The sequence below is a fragment of the Cricetulus griseus genome, chromosome 3 (genome assembly GCF_003668045.3).
Source record: "Cricetulus griseus strain 17A/GY chromosome 3, alternate assembly CriGri-PICRH-1.0, whole genome shotgun sequence".
Taxonomy (NCBI): domain Eukaryota; kingdom Metazoa; phylum Chordata; class Mammalia; order Rodentia; family Cricetidae; genus Cricetulus; species Cricetulus griseus.
Window position 1 is genome coordinate 251094308 of NC_048596.1, and position 19657 is coordinate 251113964.

The 19657-nt window shown below is 41.2% G+C and overlaps 1 protein-coding gene across 2 annotated transcripts; it reads left to right on the forward strand.

Annotated features, from left to right (window-relative positions):
- Nucleotides 1-1485: 1485 nt before the first annotated feature.
- LOC100755233 (type-1A angiotensin II receptor) lies at nucleotides 1486-11967 on the forward strand. Of its 2 annotated transcripts, XM_027409308.2 has the most exons (3): nucleotides 1486-1990; nucleotides 2301-2388; nucleotides 8688-11967. In XM_027409308.2, exon 3 carries the CDS (start codon nucleotides 8735-8737, stop codon nucleotides 9812-9814), a length of 1080 nt encoding a protein of 359 aa, XP_027265109.1. In that variant the 5' UTR covers nucleotides 1486-1990; nucleotides 2301-2388; nucleotides 8688-8734; the 3' UTR covers nucleotides 9815-11967. The 2 variants fall into 2 exon arrangements, with proteins under 2 accessions (XP_027265109.1, XP_035298776.1); XM_035442885.1 differs by having other exon boundaries at nucleotides 1486-2388.
- Nucleotides 11968-19657: the final 7690 nt, after the last annotated feature.

Genomic DNA, 19657 nt, shown 5'->3' on the forward strand with positions numbered 1-19657 from the left:
AGGTCCTGCAGAGGGGACTCTGTGTTCCCTGATAACACGCTCTCTCATTCAGGAGCATTTGTCATCTGCCCCTTAGAATACTGCAGAGCTTACGGTAGTAAACAAGATGACTCAGAACAGGCCTCTGCTCAGGCAGCTGCCAGAGAAGTGGGGAAAACAAATATGTCAAGATGATTAAAGTGCCACGATCTATATCCAAAGCCCCAAAGCTACTAGAGGAGTTGGGAAAGCTTCGCGGAGAACGTGGCACGCAGAGCAGACGATGTTTGCGTGTGGATACTAATGACTCCACAAGTGAAAGGCAAGGGTTGTGAGTGCATAAGTTGGGTGAAAGGGACAAGGAAATGAAATGCAAATGCTGGGATGTCCTTTAGGACAAAGGAGTCTTTCTTGGAAGCTAGTGTCCTGGAAATTTGATGGCCACCCAAGGCCACCCTGAGCCAGTGACTTTTGCATTCTTGTCTTGTGTATTGGAAGAATGAAGCTCCCAGATGACACTGGGAGACTTTTAAAGAGTTTATTATAGAGTCACAGGTGGGGATATGTTGGAACAGAATATTCATTTCTGTATTCCTAGTATCGACAAAGACACAGGAACAAAGTCAAAGTAACTTGGCAAGGCGTTGTACTTTTGAAAAAGTCCTTAACAACCCAAACCAAGAGATGCTAGCACACAGTGGTGGGCGAAGTTCACTTTGTGTTTATTCTATCACAGGGTGGTTGCTGTGTGTCACCCCCTGGGTGGGAGCTTGACCTAATAAACTGACACAATTGGATAACTCCAAATTGGAGCAAAGGGGAAGGGTGGGATAGAGTCAAGTCTCAGGAATGCCTGGCATCCAGGGCTTGGGCAAACAGACAAATACACAAGACTTTCTCAAGACAGGAGAGATGGATGGATAGGAGCCCTCAGTGGGCTAGCTGTCTTTAATAGGAAAAACAAAACAGAAACCTCACATTTTCTCACAAGTTGTTACTGGACTCAGGGGTCACAGCCTGTGCCCCAATGAGCCAAGTTCAGCCATTTATCCTCAATAAGACAATTTAAGGGGCCAAATTAAAAGTGAGGCAGAAAAAAAGACTCATTCAATGTGGTCACAGGGACAAAGACCCAGTGGCTCTTCTAGAGGGCTTCTTCAGGGTCCTGACCTGAGGGGAGAGTTTAATAGAAAAGGGGGATATATATATGTCAAGGCATGGTCCCATGCACACCAGTGTCTCAGCTCCAGGTCTCTCCTATGAGGGCTCTGACCAGCCCCAAGTCTTTCTCCAGGACACAGGCTACCTCCAGGGCTTCAGCTATTTCCTCTCACAGCAAGAGATTCCTAGGGGAAATTGTCATTTCTTTATCTTCATTTTCTTTTTGTTGTTGTTGTTTCAAGACAGTGTTTCTTTGTGTAGCTTTGGTGCCTATCCTGGCGCTCACTATGTAGATCAAGCTGGCCTCCAACTCATAGAGATCCCCCTGCCTCTGCCTCCGAGAGCTGGGATTAAAGGCGTGTGTCACCACCGCCGGCTACATTTTGGCAATAGCCTGATAGCTAAAGAGGGAAGCATGAAGCATTTCTTTGGAATCTATTCATTCCCACCAGATAGGCCAGTCCCAGGAGCTGAGTGAGCAAGGAGGAGAGGGCCATCTTATTTGAATGAGCAGAGCATGAGGTCAGCCACTTGACAGACAAGTAGCTTCTTGGTAAAAGTGGGAGGAGCGAGCAGGCTTTAGAGAAAGACCGGGCCACTAGGTAAAGTTTACTTGGGTTCTGGCTAGCACCAAAAAGAAAGAAGAGCAGGGAAAAGCAAAATTCTGCCTCTTGAAGGGAGTCAGACCAACAGAACCCCAAGATTGTCCTGGGCTGCCTCATGGGGCAGGAATCCTGGGAAGAAAACGCACATTCTCTCATTAAAGGAATAAAAATTCCTTCTGTGTCTATGGCTTCTGGTGGATCTGCATTCCTAGGAGTGGACCTTCCTACTTTCTTGATTTAACCAGGTGACTGGCCTGCCCACTTTTTTTGTTTTGAGACAGCATGAATTTCAAGGCCTCTACCAGGCCAGAGAAACCACTTTCCCTAATTGGCCTCCACAGTTCCCTAATCGAGGCTACTATTAACAATAATGAGGATGGAAACTAAACACTCAGGTAGGGACTGTAACTTTACCTACTGAGGGAGGCCAGAAGGCCACTTGAAGATTTGCCTTTGCTTTTTCCTGGAGAAATGTGAACAGATACCTATCTATTCATGCTAATAACAGATCAAGTTCAACATGGTGAACATTGCTCTTATTGGGCTTATCTACAGGAGTATGGGTAACGGATGATGGGTAACTGACAGGAGCACCAGTGACCATAAAATAGCTGCATCATTGCTACGTGAGTGAAGATGTCATGTAAGTTGCACCATGAAGCCTCACTTTCACTAACTGCCACTTTTGGTATACTTAGGGACCTTCCTCAGCCACTTGCAGTATGATAGGCAGGAGAAAGCAGTGGCTGTAGTACCAAATTAGGGTCCTGGGATCCTTCCCTTTTTCTATCATGGAGTACTAACACCATAGCCATGACTGTATCACTGTACTGTCCTGCTTGATCCATTGCCATGATTACTCGGGCAAAGGTTCTCTCTGTGCTAAGATGATTATGAGATGTCTTTTTCATGTATCAAGGAAAAAGTCACAGTGCAATAGGAATCTTAACCACAATTTTTTCCTGATGTGCTCATAAGGAAAATAAGTATACATTTTCAGAATCATATAAGTGAACAATTTGAGTGATTATGTAAAACATAGGAGAGAATGTTTCCAGGAATCTGTACAGAATTTCTTCTCAAGCACCTGGTTTTTGCTGGAATCCCAAGGAATCACTTCTAGCTCCAGTACTCTGTAAAGACTTTCTTGTTGGTAAACCAAGCCTACTTTCTGCATTTGGCACCCTTACTGCATAGATGGCTACCTCATAGGTAAGCCCTGAATGATTTAGTAGAAATCAACATCCAGACAGTTCAAAGTTAAAGAATAAACACTTTTACCCTGTATGTGGTGAAGAGCCATGGAAAGAACACTGTGCCCAGTGACCACAGAGTTTACTGGGATATGGATGCCACTTGTGCATAGGTTCAAGATTGTGTGTGCTTGAACAAGTGATTGGAGACAGACATGTGAATAGTAGTAAACTGAGTGAGAGACACTATTGGAAGGTTGTATTTCCAAAGGAATAAGTGAGCGGGGTCAGAGAAAGAGGTTAGAAGCTCAGTGGCCATGCTATATAGAAGATGGGGACTTTTGTGTCAAATTTCATGGGCATTTTGAATCATGAGCATAGCTTGGGCTTTCTCTCCTCTGTTCTCTATAACATGTAGCTCTACATACCTTTAGGCACTCTAATGTAATGGTTTTCAACCTGTCGGTTGTGCCCCCTTTGGAAGGTCCAATAATCCTTTCACAGGGGTTGTCTAAGACTATTGGAAACACAGCTATTTCCATTATAATATGAATACAGATATCCATAACAGTAGTAAAGCAGTTATGAATTAGCAATGAAAATAATTCTATGGTCGGGGGTCACGACAACATGAAGAACTGTATTGAAGAGTCACAGCATTAGGAAGGTTGAGAACCCCTGCTCCAGGGTGTCTCTGGAAAGCTTCTGCCTGTTCCAGCAGCTCCAGTGAGATCTAGTAGCTGAGAGGATGAGTCTGTTCACTCTTTCTTCCTCTTTGCCAGCACATTGTTCTTGAATGCTACTCTTGCCTTACCTGCTGCTCATATTGGGCATTCCTTCCTACCCCATCTTAAGCCTACTGATACAATAACCAAAAGGCAGCTGTTTTGACTATTACTAATGGAGGATACTAATAATTTTATTCCCAAGATTGTGAAGTTAAATAGATTGTTTAATAGCTAAGATGCAGATGTGACATTCCTTTGAGGTTAAAGATTAATTAATTAGATTACAATGGAAACAACTTTCGAGCTACTCTGAGTAATTAATGTCACTTTAAAACTTAGTATCAGTATTTTCTGAAGTTGAGTTTCTGCTTTCAATTGAGTTTTTTTACCTGCAGACACACTCACATAGAACCACACTTCCACTTCTTCTCACTGAAACTGGGGAACCCATACATGGCCTTTTTGTGGGTTCTTAGTTCCATAGATAAAGCATTTATTTATATTGTTCTATTATTTATTAATAAAAATTTGGAAGTCAGATATTGGGGTCAAAACCTGATAGATCCAAAGAGTAATTGAGGAACCATCAGTTGACCCTCCCTCTCCATACTTCCCAGATCAAAAAGACAGCAAATCTCTCCAATCTCTCCCTATATCTTCCTGTGCCCCCCAATCTGGGTCCACCAAAACCTCTATGGCTAATTATTGTCAAACAATCACCAACTCCACTCTCTAATTCAAGGTAAACTTTGTTGTCAGTCTCAGAGTGTCAGTGTGAACAAATGTCCCACAAGATTTCTCCCTTTTTGTCTAAATAAGATGGGAAGGTTTAACTCTAACATAGTAAAATGATATACAATAATAACAGTTATCAGGTAGTCTCCAAATAAAAAGGAAAGGTTTTAACTTTAACAAAGTAAAACTATATACAATAAGAACAATTATCAAAAAAGAATTATATTCAGTGTTCAGTCCGTTTGTATTTGGCAACTTCAGAGAAAATACTCTATTATCAATCCTATTTTGGTGAGTCCAAAGTTTTGTACCTAACTCATTTTCTATCATAACTTGTATTACCTACCTAAAAATTCTTTTTAGACCTTAAAGCATTGTCTTAGACAAACAAGTTAAGCTTTTATGTTTCTCAACTCTATACATTTTACATCTCTTTTGTGAGTTTCTTTTCTGAATTTGGTCACAAGGAAAACTATAATAATAACTATCTAGTCTTTAACTCTATCATAGATCTAAGCAGGATATAATATTACCTGAGTAAACAGGAAGTACAAAGCAAACAACCTGCAAAATTATAGAAATGACAGAGATAGCTGGCTGCCTGGATAGTCACCCAAGGTTCCTCTGCAACATTGTGGTATCAATCTTTGCCCTATATGCCTAGACTATCTGACAAACTTTTCTTTGAAGCAGGAATTTTTGGAGGACTAACTTACCTTGTCTTGGAAAAGTTCTGTAGCCACCTTCTTTGGTGTTCTGCTTGTCAGGTTTGGACAGCATACTGTCAGCAGTCGAGGCAAGAGCAGTTTCTTGCTCAGTGGTTAACTTTTCCACAAGGAAAGAAAACTCCATATGGAGGGTCTTTGATGCCCATCATCCTTTTTTGAAGTAAATTGGTGCTGCCAGGAGCAGACATGTCTCTTTGTCCTGATAAGCCTTTTGTTATTAAACCATCTTAAATGCCATATTCTTTAGGTATCTAAGATGTTTGAAGACCATCTGTGTAAAACATATGTTTGACCTTGAAAACATATATAACATGGGCACAAATTTGACTGTTTTAGATGACTAAATACTAACCTGCATTACTTAATTCTAAATAGTTTGCAATAATAACTTTCAAGGACTAGAAGTTTACATTACATTGTTAAATGAGCTGCATAGGTACTATGCTTTAAACAAGAGCAGAAACATATATACACTATAATAAAAGTAACCTTAAATTTGAATCAATACACTAAAATACCTTAAACAAGAGCAGAAACACACACACACACATATATGTGTAATGTTCTAACCAAAATAACCTTAAACTTGTATCAATATACAAAAATCTATACCAATGTTGAGACTAGTAGTTGCTCTTTTTTTAGTTTAAAAGTAGATTCAATAATCTACCCTTTTTTTCCTATCATTCCTATATCCCTCTTTTTTCTTTTCAGAACCAGATTCCTAAATCTAATCTCCTTTTCTTAGTTTCCTCCCTGACCATGACCAATAACAATGTGCAACAAACCCTACCTAAATGATAATAAACATCCATAGCTCACTGACCACTAAAGCCCACCCATCCCACTTCTTGGTAATGTGGATGTGTTGTTCTCAAAATGACTTCCTATTGTATGGGGGAGATGGCATCTTTAGGAAACCCTGAGAAAATTGAGATAATGGTCAAGTCCTGGGAGAGTTAGCTGTTGTTCAGTCTCTGTGTGATAGGAAATTGCAGATCTTATCTGAAGTCCTGGCTGGAGCAGTCTATGAGGCTGGACCATCTTAGCTAGCAGCTTTGAAGTTGTTCTGAGCAGTCAGTAGTCCAAAGCTGATCTTTGGGTGGTGTTTGTCAACTTAGTGGTGTTGCCACAATCCAGGAGAATTCTTCATCAATATAACACATATCCTGGTTCCCATTAATTCAGCAGTTATTTTTACTACCCAATGTCTCTCCTTCGCTGTCTTTCCTTTCTCATTAGCATTTAAAAATTTAAAGTTAATAAAGTATTGTATAATCTATCTCTGGGAGTCTTTATTACCCTTTTACATTTATTAAGCTTATCTTTTAAAGTGAGATTAGCTCTTTCTATAACTGTTTATCCTATAGGAATGTATGATATACCTATAATATGCTTTATGTTGTAATATGCAAAAAACCCTCTCATTTTACTAGAGACATATACTGGAGCATTGTCAGTCTTAACTTGTACAGGTATTCCCATAATTGCTATAGCTTCTAATAAATTTGTAATTGCAAAATCAGCCTTTTCAGAACTTAAAGAAGTTGCCTATTGAAATCCTGAATGTGTATCTATGGTATGGTGCACATACTTCAGTTTTTCAAACTCCAGAAAATCAAACACATCCATTTGGCAAATTTCATTTCTTTGAGTACCCTTTGGGTTACTTTCGTCAGGCAATAGAGTTTGCTTATATAGAGAACAAGTTGAACATTTCTTTATAATTTCCTTTGTTTGTTTCCAAATAATAGAAAACCTTTCAACAAACCTTTGCTATTAACATGGTGTTTCTTATGAAATTCTGAGGCCCACAGCACATTTGCTACCAGTAGCTGATCAATCTCATCAGTACCTTATGCTAGAAAAGTTAAGGAGGAAAGGGTTTATTCAGCTTATACTTCCACATCACTGAAGGAAATCAGGACAGGAACTCAAACATGGTAGGAACCTGAAGGCAGGAGCTGATACAGAGGCCATGGAAGGGAGCTGCTTACTGACTTACTTCCCCTGGCTTGCTCAGCCTGCTTTCTTACAGAACCTAAGACCAGCAGTCCAGGGGTGGCCCCACACACCATGAGCTGGGCCCTCCCCCATTGACCACTAATTGGAAAAAATGCCTTACAGCTGGATCTCAAGGAGGCATTTCCTCAACTGAACCTCCTTCCTCTCTGATGACTCTAGTTTGTGTTAAGTTGACATATAAAGCCAGCCTGTACAACTTTTTTGTTTTTTTGTCTGTTTGTTTTTGTGTGTTTTTTGAGAGATGGTTTCCTATCCAGGTGACAAACTGGCCCATTTGGATGTGTGGTGTGTGTGTGTGTGTGTGTGTGTGTGTGATGTATGCAGGGTGTGCGTGCTTGAAGAGTACATACGTGATTATCAGAGGACGATCTGGGGCATCGGTCATCACACAACATCCACTTGTTGAGACAGGATCTCTCACTGTCTAGAAATTTTGCTTTAGGCCAGACTAGCTGGCCCTTGAGCTCCCAGGGACCCACCTTTCTTTATCTCCTCTCTTGCCATTACTGGGATTGAAGGCACATCTTACTGCAGTCAGTTTTTGCATGGGTTCTGAGGATCCACACTCAAGGTGTCTTGTTTGCAAGGATGTAATTTAGCAACAGCTATATTGCCACCCCCTCTACAGGAGACAAGAGGATTTTTTGTGGTTTCATGGTCTTTTGGACAGTTTAGAAAGTCGTGTGTCTATCTAGGGTTTATGACTCAGTTCCTGGTCTTTTGACCAAAGAAATAATGTAGTATATAGTGTGTAAGAAAAAAAAATTACAAGTCTATGATAGCCATGCATTCTCAGGAGGCAATAGAGTTCTGTTAATGGACCTCAGTCTACACTTCCTCCTTTTCACATGCTATTATAAACTTCTGGAGAGGCAGCTGGGTTGTGATACTGTCTCCGTCCTTAAAATTAGCATATTCCAAGGAGGTGGGATCTGTATTAGTTACTGGACTTGTTGCTTTGACAAAAGACCTGACGGGCCACTTAGGGAAGGAAGGGTTTGTTTGGCGTACAGCGTATAGGCTGCTATGAGGGGGGAGGCATGGCAGAGGGAGCAGGAGGCAGCTATTTACACTGAAGCCACAGTTAGTAGATGTTGGTGTTCAGCAAGCTGTCTCTTTTATGCAGTCTGGGACACCAACTGATGGAACAGTGCCTAGATAATTAGGATAATTAGGGTGGCACCTTAACATACCCAAAGGCTTGTCATTTCAGTGGTTTACATCCTGTCAAGTTGACAATCTGTATTAAGAATCAAAGGGTTAATTATGATCATGGTTATGAAGAAGGAGTCCATCATTCAAGCTTTCTGTCTAATTAGTCACTTAACACTACTGAAGCATATGCTTTAGTAATTAAGTGAGCTATCATAGACTTTATCAATTCATGAGGTTTCTCCAGAAAATATGATCTAGTATCTTTTCCAAAGGTAAAGTCTTATTACTAGACTTGTGGTTGAGAATGAAAATTGCTCATTTACAACTGGAACTTAAACTTTTAACTCTATATGTTCTTTGGATTTTTGTTCTCTCCAGGTGCATTTTGAACAGTGTCTGAGACTAACTCAACCCAGAAAAGCAAAATGATCCTCAATTCTTCTACTGAAGATGGTATTAAAAGAATCCAAGATGACTGCCCCAAGGCTGGCAGGCACAATTACATATTTGTCATGATCCCTACCCTCTACAGCATCATCTTTGTGGTGGGAATATTTGGAAACAGCTTGGTGGTGATTGTCATTTATTTCTACATGAAGCTGAAGACTGTGGCTAGTGTTTTTCTTCTGAATCTCGCCCTGGCTGACTTATGCTTTTTGCTGACTTTGCCACTGTGGGCTGTCTATACCGCTATGGAATACCGCTGGCCCTTTGGCAATCACTTATGTAAGATCGCTTCAGCCAGTGTCAGTTTCAACCTCTATGCCAGTGTGTTCCTGCTCACCTGTCTCAGCATCGATCGCTACTTGGCCATTGTCCACCCAATGAAGTCTCGCCTCCGACGCACAATGCTGGTGGCCAAAGTCACTTGCATCATCATCTGGCTGCTGGCTGGCTTGGCCAGTTTGCCAGCTATTATCCACCGAAATGTGTATTTCATCGAGAACACCAACATCACAGTTTGCGCTTTCCATTATGAATCTCAGAACTCAACCCTACCCATTGGGCTGGGCCTGACCAAGAACATTCTGGGCTTCATGTTCCCTTTCCTGATCATCCTCACTAGCTATACTCTTATTTGGAAAGCCCTAAAGAAGGCTTATGAAATTCAGAAGAATAAGCCAAGAAACGATGACATCTTTAGGATAATTATGGCGATCGTGCTTTTCTTTTTCTTTTCCTGGGTTCCTCACCAAATCTTCACTTTTCTGGATGTCCTGATTCAGCTGGGGGTCATCCGCGACTGTAAAATCGCTGACATCGTGGACACTGCCATGCCCATCACTATCTGCATAGCCTATTTTAACAACTGCCTGAACCCTCTGTTTTATGGCTTTCTGGGGAAAAAATTTAAGAAATATTTTCTCCAGCTTCTGAAATACATTCCCCCAAAGGCCAAGTCCCACTCAAGCCTGTCTACGAAAATGAGCACTCTTTCCTACCGCCCTTCCGATAACATGAGCTCATCGGCCAAAAAGCCTGCGTCTTGTTTTGAGGTGGAGTGACAGGTCCAGAGTCTCCTGGTTCAAGCAGTGCCCTGACAGAAGCCAGGGCAGCATCTGACTAGACGGCACACTACCAAAGGAACATTCACCCCTGCCTAGGAGCTAAGCAGAAAATGCATTCAATGGACTGTAGATGTTTTCTAAAACTCTGAGACAAAGCTTTGACAAGCACCCAAGCAAAGCCACTCCTTGCCACGTCTTTCATTATTAGATGATGGCTGTCCAAAGGAAGAGTCAGGAGCTGGATGGATTTGTGGATTAGGAAAACATTTGCTGGCAGAAATGCACTCTCCCTGGTCCCCTCTTGCTGTGTTCCTTTTGATTTCTACATGAAGGTATGTAGAACATGTTAAATATTTAGACAAGCAACAAGAGTCAGGAGGAGGTCAAGATCATTTGTTCTGCTCAATTTGCAAAGGGCAACAAACCCTTTTTGTCTCTTTAGTCATTAGTAATGGCGACCCACTTGTCCATGTTACTACATATATTGTGCAAAGATTTGCTAAGCTGTGGTCATCGGGTTTCAGGACCCCTTTGTACAATTCAGCTGGTGTCTTACAAATGCTCACTGCCCCCAAACAGTGCCAGTTAGTGGTGTATTTATGTAGCAGTGTTACCAGAGTCACACATCAAAGTCAAATTGCTTGTAATAACTGTGACTTCCTAGGTACATCAGCTTTATTTCACATTTGAGAATTGTATACAGTTGGTGGTGAATAGACTATATATCATAAAATCTGCCTTGCTCTCTAAAAAAAGCATCTATTCTCTACATATATGTACATCTATATCTCTGAACTGTCATTTGATGAAAATCTGTCGATGTTATATTTACCGCGCAATAAAATAATTTTATTGTAAAGTATCTAATCTTCATTCTTTAAAAGAGAAGCCCATCTCTTTTTACAGTGACATGGATGTAAGTGCCAATGTATTTTTACTTTGTTTTATCTGACTGATGGTTTAATATTGTTAGATACCGGTTTTATATCCCACTGTTGAAAAATATCAAGAAGGAACCAGTTGGTTATACTGAAGGATGTGGGACAAATGCACCATTTTGAAATTTTCAAAGTTTTTTGTACAACAACAAAAACATTTTCATTGCTCATAACATAAAATTAGTACAGTGTTTTACTCATAAATTTTTAAATAATCAGATGCCTCTACTTATCTGCATGGTCATTACAGGAGATTTAGAAGCTCTGAAAAGCACAAGATAATAGTCATATTTAGTTCTTCAACACAAAATTTTTCATTTCAGTGTTTTAGGCCACGTCTTCTACTATTTTTGTACTCATCATATATACATACATATGTAAATTATGGTGTTGGAGTCATAATGTAGATGCAATTCTGTGTACAGGTTTGTCCTTCAGTGTCATTGCACAGTAGTTAGTATCCCATTAAATATATTTCCTCAAACATTTTAATATTCTTACAAAATTCAAAGACACCTAATATAATTAGGGAATCACCAATTGGAATGTTTACCAATTTGTTGGGTATCAAAAATTGCACTGTGCTGATCATTCAAGTACTTGACTCTGATACTCTAAGAAGTAGTAGAACCAAGAACACAGTTATAAACAATTTTCCTATTCCCAGTAGATGTGGCCAATATTTTCCAGAAAACACAACACAATTTATCTGCCACCAACTACATTTGGCTGCAGCTCATATCAGCCTCACCAGAAAGGGGCTTATTTACTGAAAGAATCCAGGTACCTTATACAAGGACAGGGAATAAACTAGGGACAGCTAGCTCATTCTTTACCCTAGAAGCTTTCACTGTTCAGTCCCCAGGCATGTTGAGGTGTCCATTCTGGTCCAATAAACTATGCAAAGGGTTAGGTAATATTTAAAACAGTTAATTGTAATAATGATTAGAATAGTTGATAGATGCTATGGGCAAGGAGGTCATTCAGAGATATATTGGTGGACAGGGCAGAACCTCCACCAACAAATCATCTCAGTTATATTCTTGGAAATAAATGTGATTACATGTGCTTCATATTAATTTTTTTCTTGTTTTTTTTTCTTGTTTTATCTTAAATTTCATTAATACATTGCTGGTCACTTATTTCGGTTTTCTCATATTTTCAAAATGATTGTGTGGTAGCTTTAATGAGATATCCCCTATAAGTCTCAGATGTTTGAATACTTGGTCCCCAGTTGGTGACTGGGTGGAGGTGGGATGGGGGTGGGGTGGAGGGATCAGGAGATGTGACCTTGCTGAAACAGGTATGCCACTAGGGGTGGCCTTTGAGGTTTCAGAAGACTGGAGCCATTTCAGGTCTCTCTCTCTGCTTCCTGTTTATGGATGAAGATGTGAGCTTTCAGCTGCTGCTTTGGAAACACACTTGCCTGCCTGTCACAAAGTTTCTTAAGAGGATGGTTATGGACTCTTCCCCCATAAGCCCCAAATAAAGTCTTTTTCTATAAATTGTCTCGGTCATGATGTTTTATCGCAACAATAGAATAGTAACCAGAACAGATTTCCTCCAAACATTAAAATTTACCTCATTTCAAATGAGACATCATCATATATTTTTTCATAAACATATTTCAAATAAGTGCACTATTTGCTTTTGGAATTTCTTTTAAATATGCAAAAATCCAAAGATGTGCCATAAAGAAATGCAGGAGCTACATAACTAAGTCTTATTCCTATAACTACATGGGACTGAGAATCTGACAATACCTGATATTATAAATTAATTGTAGCTGAAACCTATCTCCTGACGTGGCATGGTGGCAAAATATTGACTACAATAAATCTAATTTGAAGCATGGAATCATAAGGAAGGAAGTGAGCAGCCGCAGCACCTGATGATCCAAACAGATGGCCTTGATGCTGTTAGGCATCCCCACTAGACCTGGTAGTCCATTAGTTCTCTTGGTCTCGTAGAAAGAGCAAACACAACATTCCACCTGGCCCAAGTCCAGTAGAAAATATCTCCATCAAACAAACTCATCTCTGCTTGAGAAATCATATAGCGAGGTTAAGAAGTGAATTTCCATGATCAGAAAGAGCCAGAATTAGTAACTTAGAATGAGCTTGTGTAGCTTTAGCAATGTTTAATTATGTCATTCATGCACAAGAAAGCTTTGCATAGATCTGTTTCTGTGAGTTGAAAAACCCTAAGATTTACCCTTCGCTAGCATGATAAGAAATTATATATTAGCATGAGGTGTAAATTTAAATGATAAGTGATGTGACTTCTGAGACTATTTACAGCATGCTTTTTATTACAGTGACTTAGTTTCAAGAATCCTAATGGCAATGAGTCATGGATGCCCCTGTGTCCAGTTCTTGATTCTTTCCATGTCTATAAAGTTTCTTTCAAAAAGCTAAACAGGATGAGAAAACAGAGATTCTGAGCAAAACTGCCTGTGAACTAGGTTACAGCTCACAGAAATACTTTTCCAAGCACAATGAAGTTTTGTTGGGTCATACGGGTACATACAATTACCAAATGATAAGTTTCCAGAAATAAACAAATAGGCTTCCAACCTCTGAGCACCAGATATAAAAGCAGTTATATATGGTGTTAGCCTGCAGCACAAACGTCTGCTAGGATTAATCAGAGGAGATACCTGCACAGATGTGTATGGGCCTTAGCCAGCACCATGTATGTGACACTAGAAGGCCCAGTATGGACCCATTCTCACAGAGGCCTACTCCCAGGTGAACACTGCGGGGACATTTCCAAGCTGTGCTGATTTACTCAAAGCAGTATATTATCCTGAAGCTCTACAGTCAGTTTTTCAGACAAGCATGATTGTTTTCCTTCACTTGGGTAATAAGTGGATGATGGAAAAAGAGACCCTTCTACAGATATTGTCTTTATAGCTACTTCTTGAACTCCCAAAGACTCTCATCTCTTGCATCCCATTAGATTACCCATTGAGCCTAGAACCCAGCCGCCCAACCTTAAATACATTGGTCCATTCTCTTCCCCCAGCTCTGGTGTTGTGCATGTGATCTCAGCGTTGCCTAATCTGAACAAATTGATGCATTTTGCCAGGAGAAATTACCAAGGCAAAATGTTGATTTTCCTCCATTACACAAAGTCTTAGTGAACTTGAAGTGCTTTTCCTTCCAAGGGAGATGTGGGAATTTCCAGAAACTTATGTTGATATCCTGGCTTCTTCTCCCCGGTCCTGGGCAACCGGGCCTTGTTTCTCAATCCCTACTCCTTTCCTTTTCCCGCCCGGTGTTTTCCTTAGCACCCACCTGTCACTCCGAACCAGCCCTCTCCTGGTCTCCTGTGTGTGTGTGTGTGTGTGTAGACTTTCCTGGTCTCAGGGCCTCTCTAATCCTCAGGCTGTCTCACTGCCCTTGGACCGCTCTTCTCCGGGCAACCTTCTTTCACCCTGGGATCTGTCTTTGACAGGTGATCACACCTCACTGACAGTTCAAAGGCTGTCAAAGGGCGCATGGCTGCTTCCTGCATACCTTAGGTGGCTGCATAAGGACTCTGCATGTAGAATCCATGTAGAGTTGGGGTCTCGAGGAACTGGGCAGCTCCATGATTCCAGTTTCAAGTGCCCCAACTGCTGAGCCTCCTTCTAGAATCTGCCCTGAGGCTGCTTTTTCTCCCCCATGGCCAGCCTCTAAAGGGGCATTACACATTCTGAATCATGTGGATACTTTCTAAAAACAATTTTTCTTGACTACTCATTCAAAATCAATATAAGGCTTCATTTTTGTCTTAGGCCACATTTACTGAATTTCATCTAGAATTTGTCCCTGAGAAGTGGGCTCATTAATGGGAAAGACTGGCAGATCTTACAGTAGAGCATTGAATTTTATGTTTATTTTAATTAATTCAGTTTGAGCTGAGCATGCATTCACCCAACAAACAAGCAGGCTACAGCTGTTAACTGTCTAAGTAATAAAAGGCTCTGGTTCTTTTTGTAGCTAAAAATGTAGATAGTATTTACTAAATGAGATGGGAGAAGAAATTCTCAAATTAGTGTTTATGGCAAAGTTTTACCTTTTATACCCTAATAAAATGATGCTCTTTGGTAAATACTGAGGGGAGACTATGTTATATTCTGGAAAAGAATTCCCGAGAGGGAAACAGTTCAAATTTGGCAATGGATTTAGGTGAAGGATTAACCCAGGGTGGGAGAATCCCAGATTGTTGACTTATTCTAATTGTACATAGAAAACCAGGGGACAAGAAGATCCCAGATGTGACTCCTGAGGTCAGTTCTAGCAGTATCACTGAAAACAGCCTCTATAGAATGCTGTTCAGAACATGGGAACAGGAAGACAGTGGCAACATGACAGACTTACTCTTGACCTTGCCGTTTGCTCCTGGAGTTACCAGACAGAAAGGGAGCAATTGCTCATGAAACATTTAAAAATGAAGCCTTTCAGCCTCAAGCTGAGGGAAGGACAAAGTTGACAATCCCCACTCTAGAAGAATAAGGAGGGAGCCACAATTAAGGTCTATGGATTAGCTGCAAAGCCGTGTGGTAAATAATGTGTGAGTATCCTGATTTTGACAACTTATAATGTGCTCCTTCACCCTAGTTTTCATTTCCTATTCTCTCATGCAATGTCTCAAATTCACTGCATGTAAGCATCAGCTAGTATTTCATGGGAAAAACTGTGCTGAAAAGAGCAATGCCTTTCTTGAGTTAAGCAAGCAAGTCTACGAAGACTGCACTAAAAGCAGGGGGTTTTAAAGTCACTGAGGATTGTTAGATATGAAGGCAGGAATAGTAGGTGGTGGGATGGAACCTTAAACTGTTAAACTCCTGCTTCCATGGAGAGAAACGAACACATGGTTCCCACCAAGCAGCTAATCCTCAGAGAAGACACTAGGTGCAGAAATGAAATATCAGCATGAGTGCTACTGGCTGCTCTGAGGGACACGCCAGTGTCAGCATTCTAAGGGATTCTGATGAAAACTTCTATTGAACAAATCCAGAAGTGTGGGGTTTTTTTTACTCTAAATATTTTCATAGAGGAATTGAGTAGTTTCCAATGAAGAACACATTACAACAAGATAATAATAATAGGAAGTCAGAGGGAAGAGCCATACAAAGACAGAAGCAAAACCACTGATGGTGTTATCTGAGAAAAACACTGGGCTGAGAGAGAGCTTCTTGTACTGGGGTGAAAGGATGACATCACTAAATCCCTGGCTCCTTTCCCCAACAGGAGAGTAGACTATGCCCCTAAGTGGGGCATTTTCCTTGACATTGAATTCCTAAGGCAACTGCTCATGTGGGGTAATGGATGGATGAGACAGTCACTAATGGATGGTTTTATTTTTTATTTTCATACATTTCTCTCTCTCTCTCTCTCTCTCTCTCTCTCTCTCTCTCTCTCTCTCTCTCTCTCTCTGTGTGTGTGTGTGTGTGTGTGTGTGTAGGTCCACACCCAGGCTGCTCATGTGGAGGTAAGAGGACAGTGTGTAGGAGTCAGTACTATCCTTCCACCATGTGGAATCAGGGGACCTGTCTCAGGCTGTAAGTGTCTTTCTGCACTCAGTCTTTTGGCTGGACCAGTTTTATTATTCTATTCAAATGTGGTTCTTTTGCATATTCTTCTATTAAAAGAGAAGAGCAAGGGCTAGGTGTGGTGGCAAATGCCTGTAAAAATCCTAGCACTCAAGAGGCAAATTCTAGACCAGCTTGATCAACATAGTACATCCCAGGCCAGCCAGGGCTACAGAGCAAGATCTCGTCAAAATAAAATTCCAAGAACATGACAGCAATTTAATGAGTGTTGGTGATCGAAGGATAAGATATGGACTCAGCCAATGGTGAACGTCACAGACTGATGAGGACATTCTGGTGCCAGTGGGAACTTCTGAGTCCATTGAAACTTTAGATGAAATCAGCTCACATCACCAGAGAGTCTGAGGCCTTCAGAAAGTTCTGCAGAATCCTAGAGAGTTTGACATTCCTGTGGTCTCTTGAACTTCTAATCATTTGCCTTCCCTTCTTCAATGTACTAATCATTTTACTATTCCGGACATACTTTAAGATACTTCATTCCATGTGATACAGGCATGAAAAAGTTCCAGTCTAAAGAGGGGAAGATACAACATACTGACATGCTGTCCAGTTAGGGTGACACCACTGAATTAAGAAGTCCTCTGTCCCTCTGGATATTCCTCTTCTATACATTATCCAAGGTCAAATTTCAACCTCTTCTCACACATCCACTCTGTCCTCTGTCTCTTCTCTGTCTCTCTGTCTCTCTGTATGTCTCCCTCTCTCTCTCTCTCTCTCTCTCTCTCTCTCTTTCTTTCTTTCTTTCTTTCTTTCTTCACCATCTCCCTTGGGGAAGCAAAGCCAATTATCTAGTTTCTCACAGGAAACAGTTTAGATGTTTATCTCATTAGCTAATTATTCAATGTCAGCCATGCCTTCCTTCAGATGGGAATTCATTATTCTGAACAAGACTGTCAGAATCTGTCCTTAGAGAAATCCCGCCCCATGCTAGGATGGAAATGCTGTTCACACTGTCACTGGCAATCCTGTGGTTATTAAAAAGTAGATCCTAGTACTGATAAGCAGAAAGATTGCATGAAAGGAACATCTACATGATTTGATTTATTCGGAAGTTTTCCTCCATCGGTTCTTATGTCTTCCTACCAATCAGATATGTCACTTTATGATGTCCTTCTTTGTAACACGAATAATAAAAACCCAGAGACAGATACTGGGGCTCAGAAAAGCAAAGCAGCCCAGCCAGTAGCTCTTACCTCTACCAAGCTGAACCGGGTGATCCTGTCTCCATGAATCCTCAGAGTACAAAGCCTTTCCTGTCTGGAAACTAAATCTCACATGAGACCCTTTGCTTCTTCCGAGATGGATCACAGAGATCCATCTGCCTGTCTCCCGAGTCCTGGGATTAAAGATATGTATCACCACTACATGGCTCTATGGCTGTGGCTAGCTTTAAATTTTGATCTCCAGAGGCTTTATTAAATCATAAATAATATATCACCACACTACCCAATGCTTTCTATATATCCAAGGTCCTCTGTTGTGCATGAGCATCCATTCAAGGGATTTATGAAATAGGTGTTTAAGCCAAGCTACTTTTTTATCCCCCCCATATTAATTTATTAGTTCCCTTGTATGCATCTATCATTGGGCTTATTTTTACAAAGTGTTCATATTCCATAATTATTTGCTAAATTTAAATAACACCATTTAGTTCCAATGTATTTTCTAATTGCCTCCTGCGGGGCAGAATTATCTAGAAATGTGCATGTCATCTTACACTCAACTTGTGCCAAACCAGCTTTGAAAACAGGTAAGAAAAGATATGAGGACTCTCCACTCCCCAATGAAAAGTGATCCAGGGACACTGCTGTCATTGGTGCACCCCTATGCTGCTTCCGTACAAACCATATGCCTGTATATGTATTTCTTTCTCTACACCAGCCCCTGGCCCCACTACCATCATGAAGACTATGAGGTGGAAATGGATTGGAACCCCAGGAAGAATTCCACTTCCCCCTCACCTGTTGGCATGTTTGCAAAATAAAATCTATGTTCAGTTGCTGGAAAGTCAGGGAATAACAAATGAACTCTATAAAAATAAAACCATTTATTGTAGGAAGCCGGTTCCTGCATTATAATGTTGCCTGAAGACACCAAGGTGTGAATTACTTCACAGGCGCTGGGTAATCTCCATTCCTTTGATCTCTGCCTATCCCGTGGCTCATTTTTGCCTGAGGAGCTGAAGCCATTCATAGGGTAATACGTCCCAGGCGGCTGGTCAGCCTTTTATAAGGGATGGTTTTCTTAGTTTAGTGTCTCTGCTCAGTCTCTGCTCAGTCTCTGTTCAGTCTAATGCATTAAAGCTTGTCTGCAGAAGGATCCGAGTGTCCTGCGTGTATTTCTTACTGGCGAGGAATACAGAGCGGGCACGGGACAATTTATTACTGAGAAGCAAAAGACAAGGAGAGAATGCTGGTGAGTGGAGCCCGTCCCCCACCCAACTGTGCAGTCACTACCATTGCTAGTGGTGTGTTCATGCTCAGCTCTATGTGTAGGGCTCCCAGAGCTTCCTTCCTCCAGCCCCTGGGCCCACTTTGCCAACTCTTCTCATCAACCAAAATTGTAACCCTTGGAGAATCTCTTAATTTCCATGTAGCTTATTTGTGTGATCTTTTCCTTCCTGTTATCAACTCATACCTCAATTCTATCAGAAAGGCTGTAACAAAGTTTCCTCTGTGACCTGGGGATATGACTCAGTAGGTAAGGGCACTGTGGTACAGGCATGAGGACCTGCTTTTGGATCCCTCAAACCCACATAAAAGCTGAATGAGGCAATGCACACCCATGACTCAAGCTCTGGGGCACAGAGATGGAAGGATTGCAGAGGCCCGCTAGACTGTCAGCCTAGCAAAGCAACAACAAACACACACACAAAACCTGGAGAGCTCCTAACTTGATAAGACACCCCATCTTGAAGAATTAAAATGAAGAATGATAGAGCAGGATACCTGATGTCCTTCTCTGGCATCTATACACATGTGCACTGGCATGCACACCCTGTGGGGCCACATGAATAAAACACCTCTCCTCCTCCCCCCCCTCTACACACACACACACACACACACACACACACACACACAGAGAGAGAGAGAGAGAGAGAGAGAGAGAGAGAGAGAGAGAGAGAGAGTTTCCTGTTACAACATTCACGAAATGAAAGGTTCTAGGCTCCCCTGTTTTAAAGACTTCATGGCAGGATCTGTGCTTCAACACGGGACAAAGCCACACAAGGAATGAAATGTTGGAAGGGCAATCCCAGAGGGAATGCAGCTTTGGAACAGAGTATTCCAGGGTTCTTAAAAT

What these genes read in the sequence shown, in the direction of transcription:
- LOC100755233 (XM_035442885.1), top strand. Translation starts at nt 8,735, where the DNA reads ATGATCCTCAATTCTTCTACTGAAGATGGTATTAAAAGAATCCAAGAT.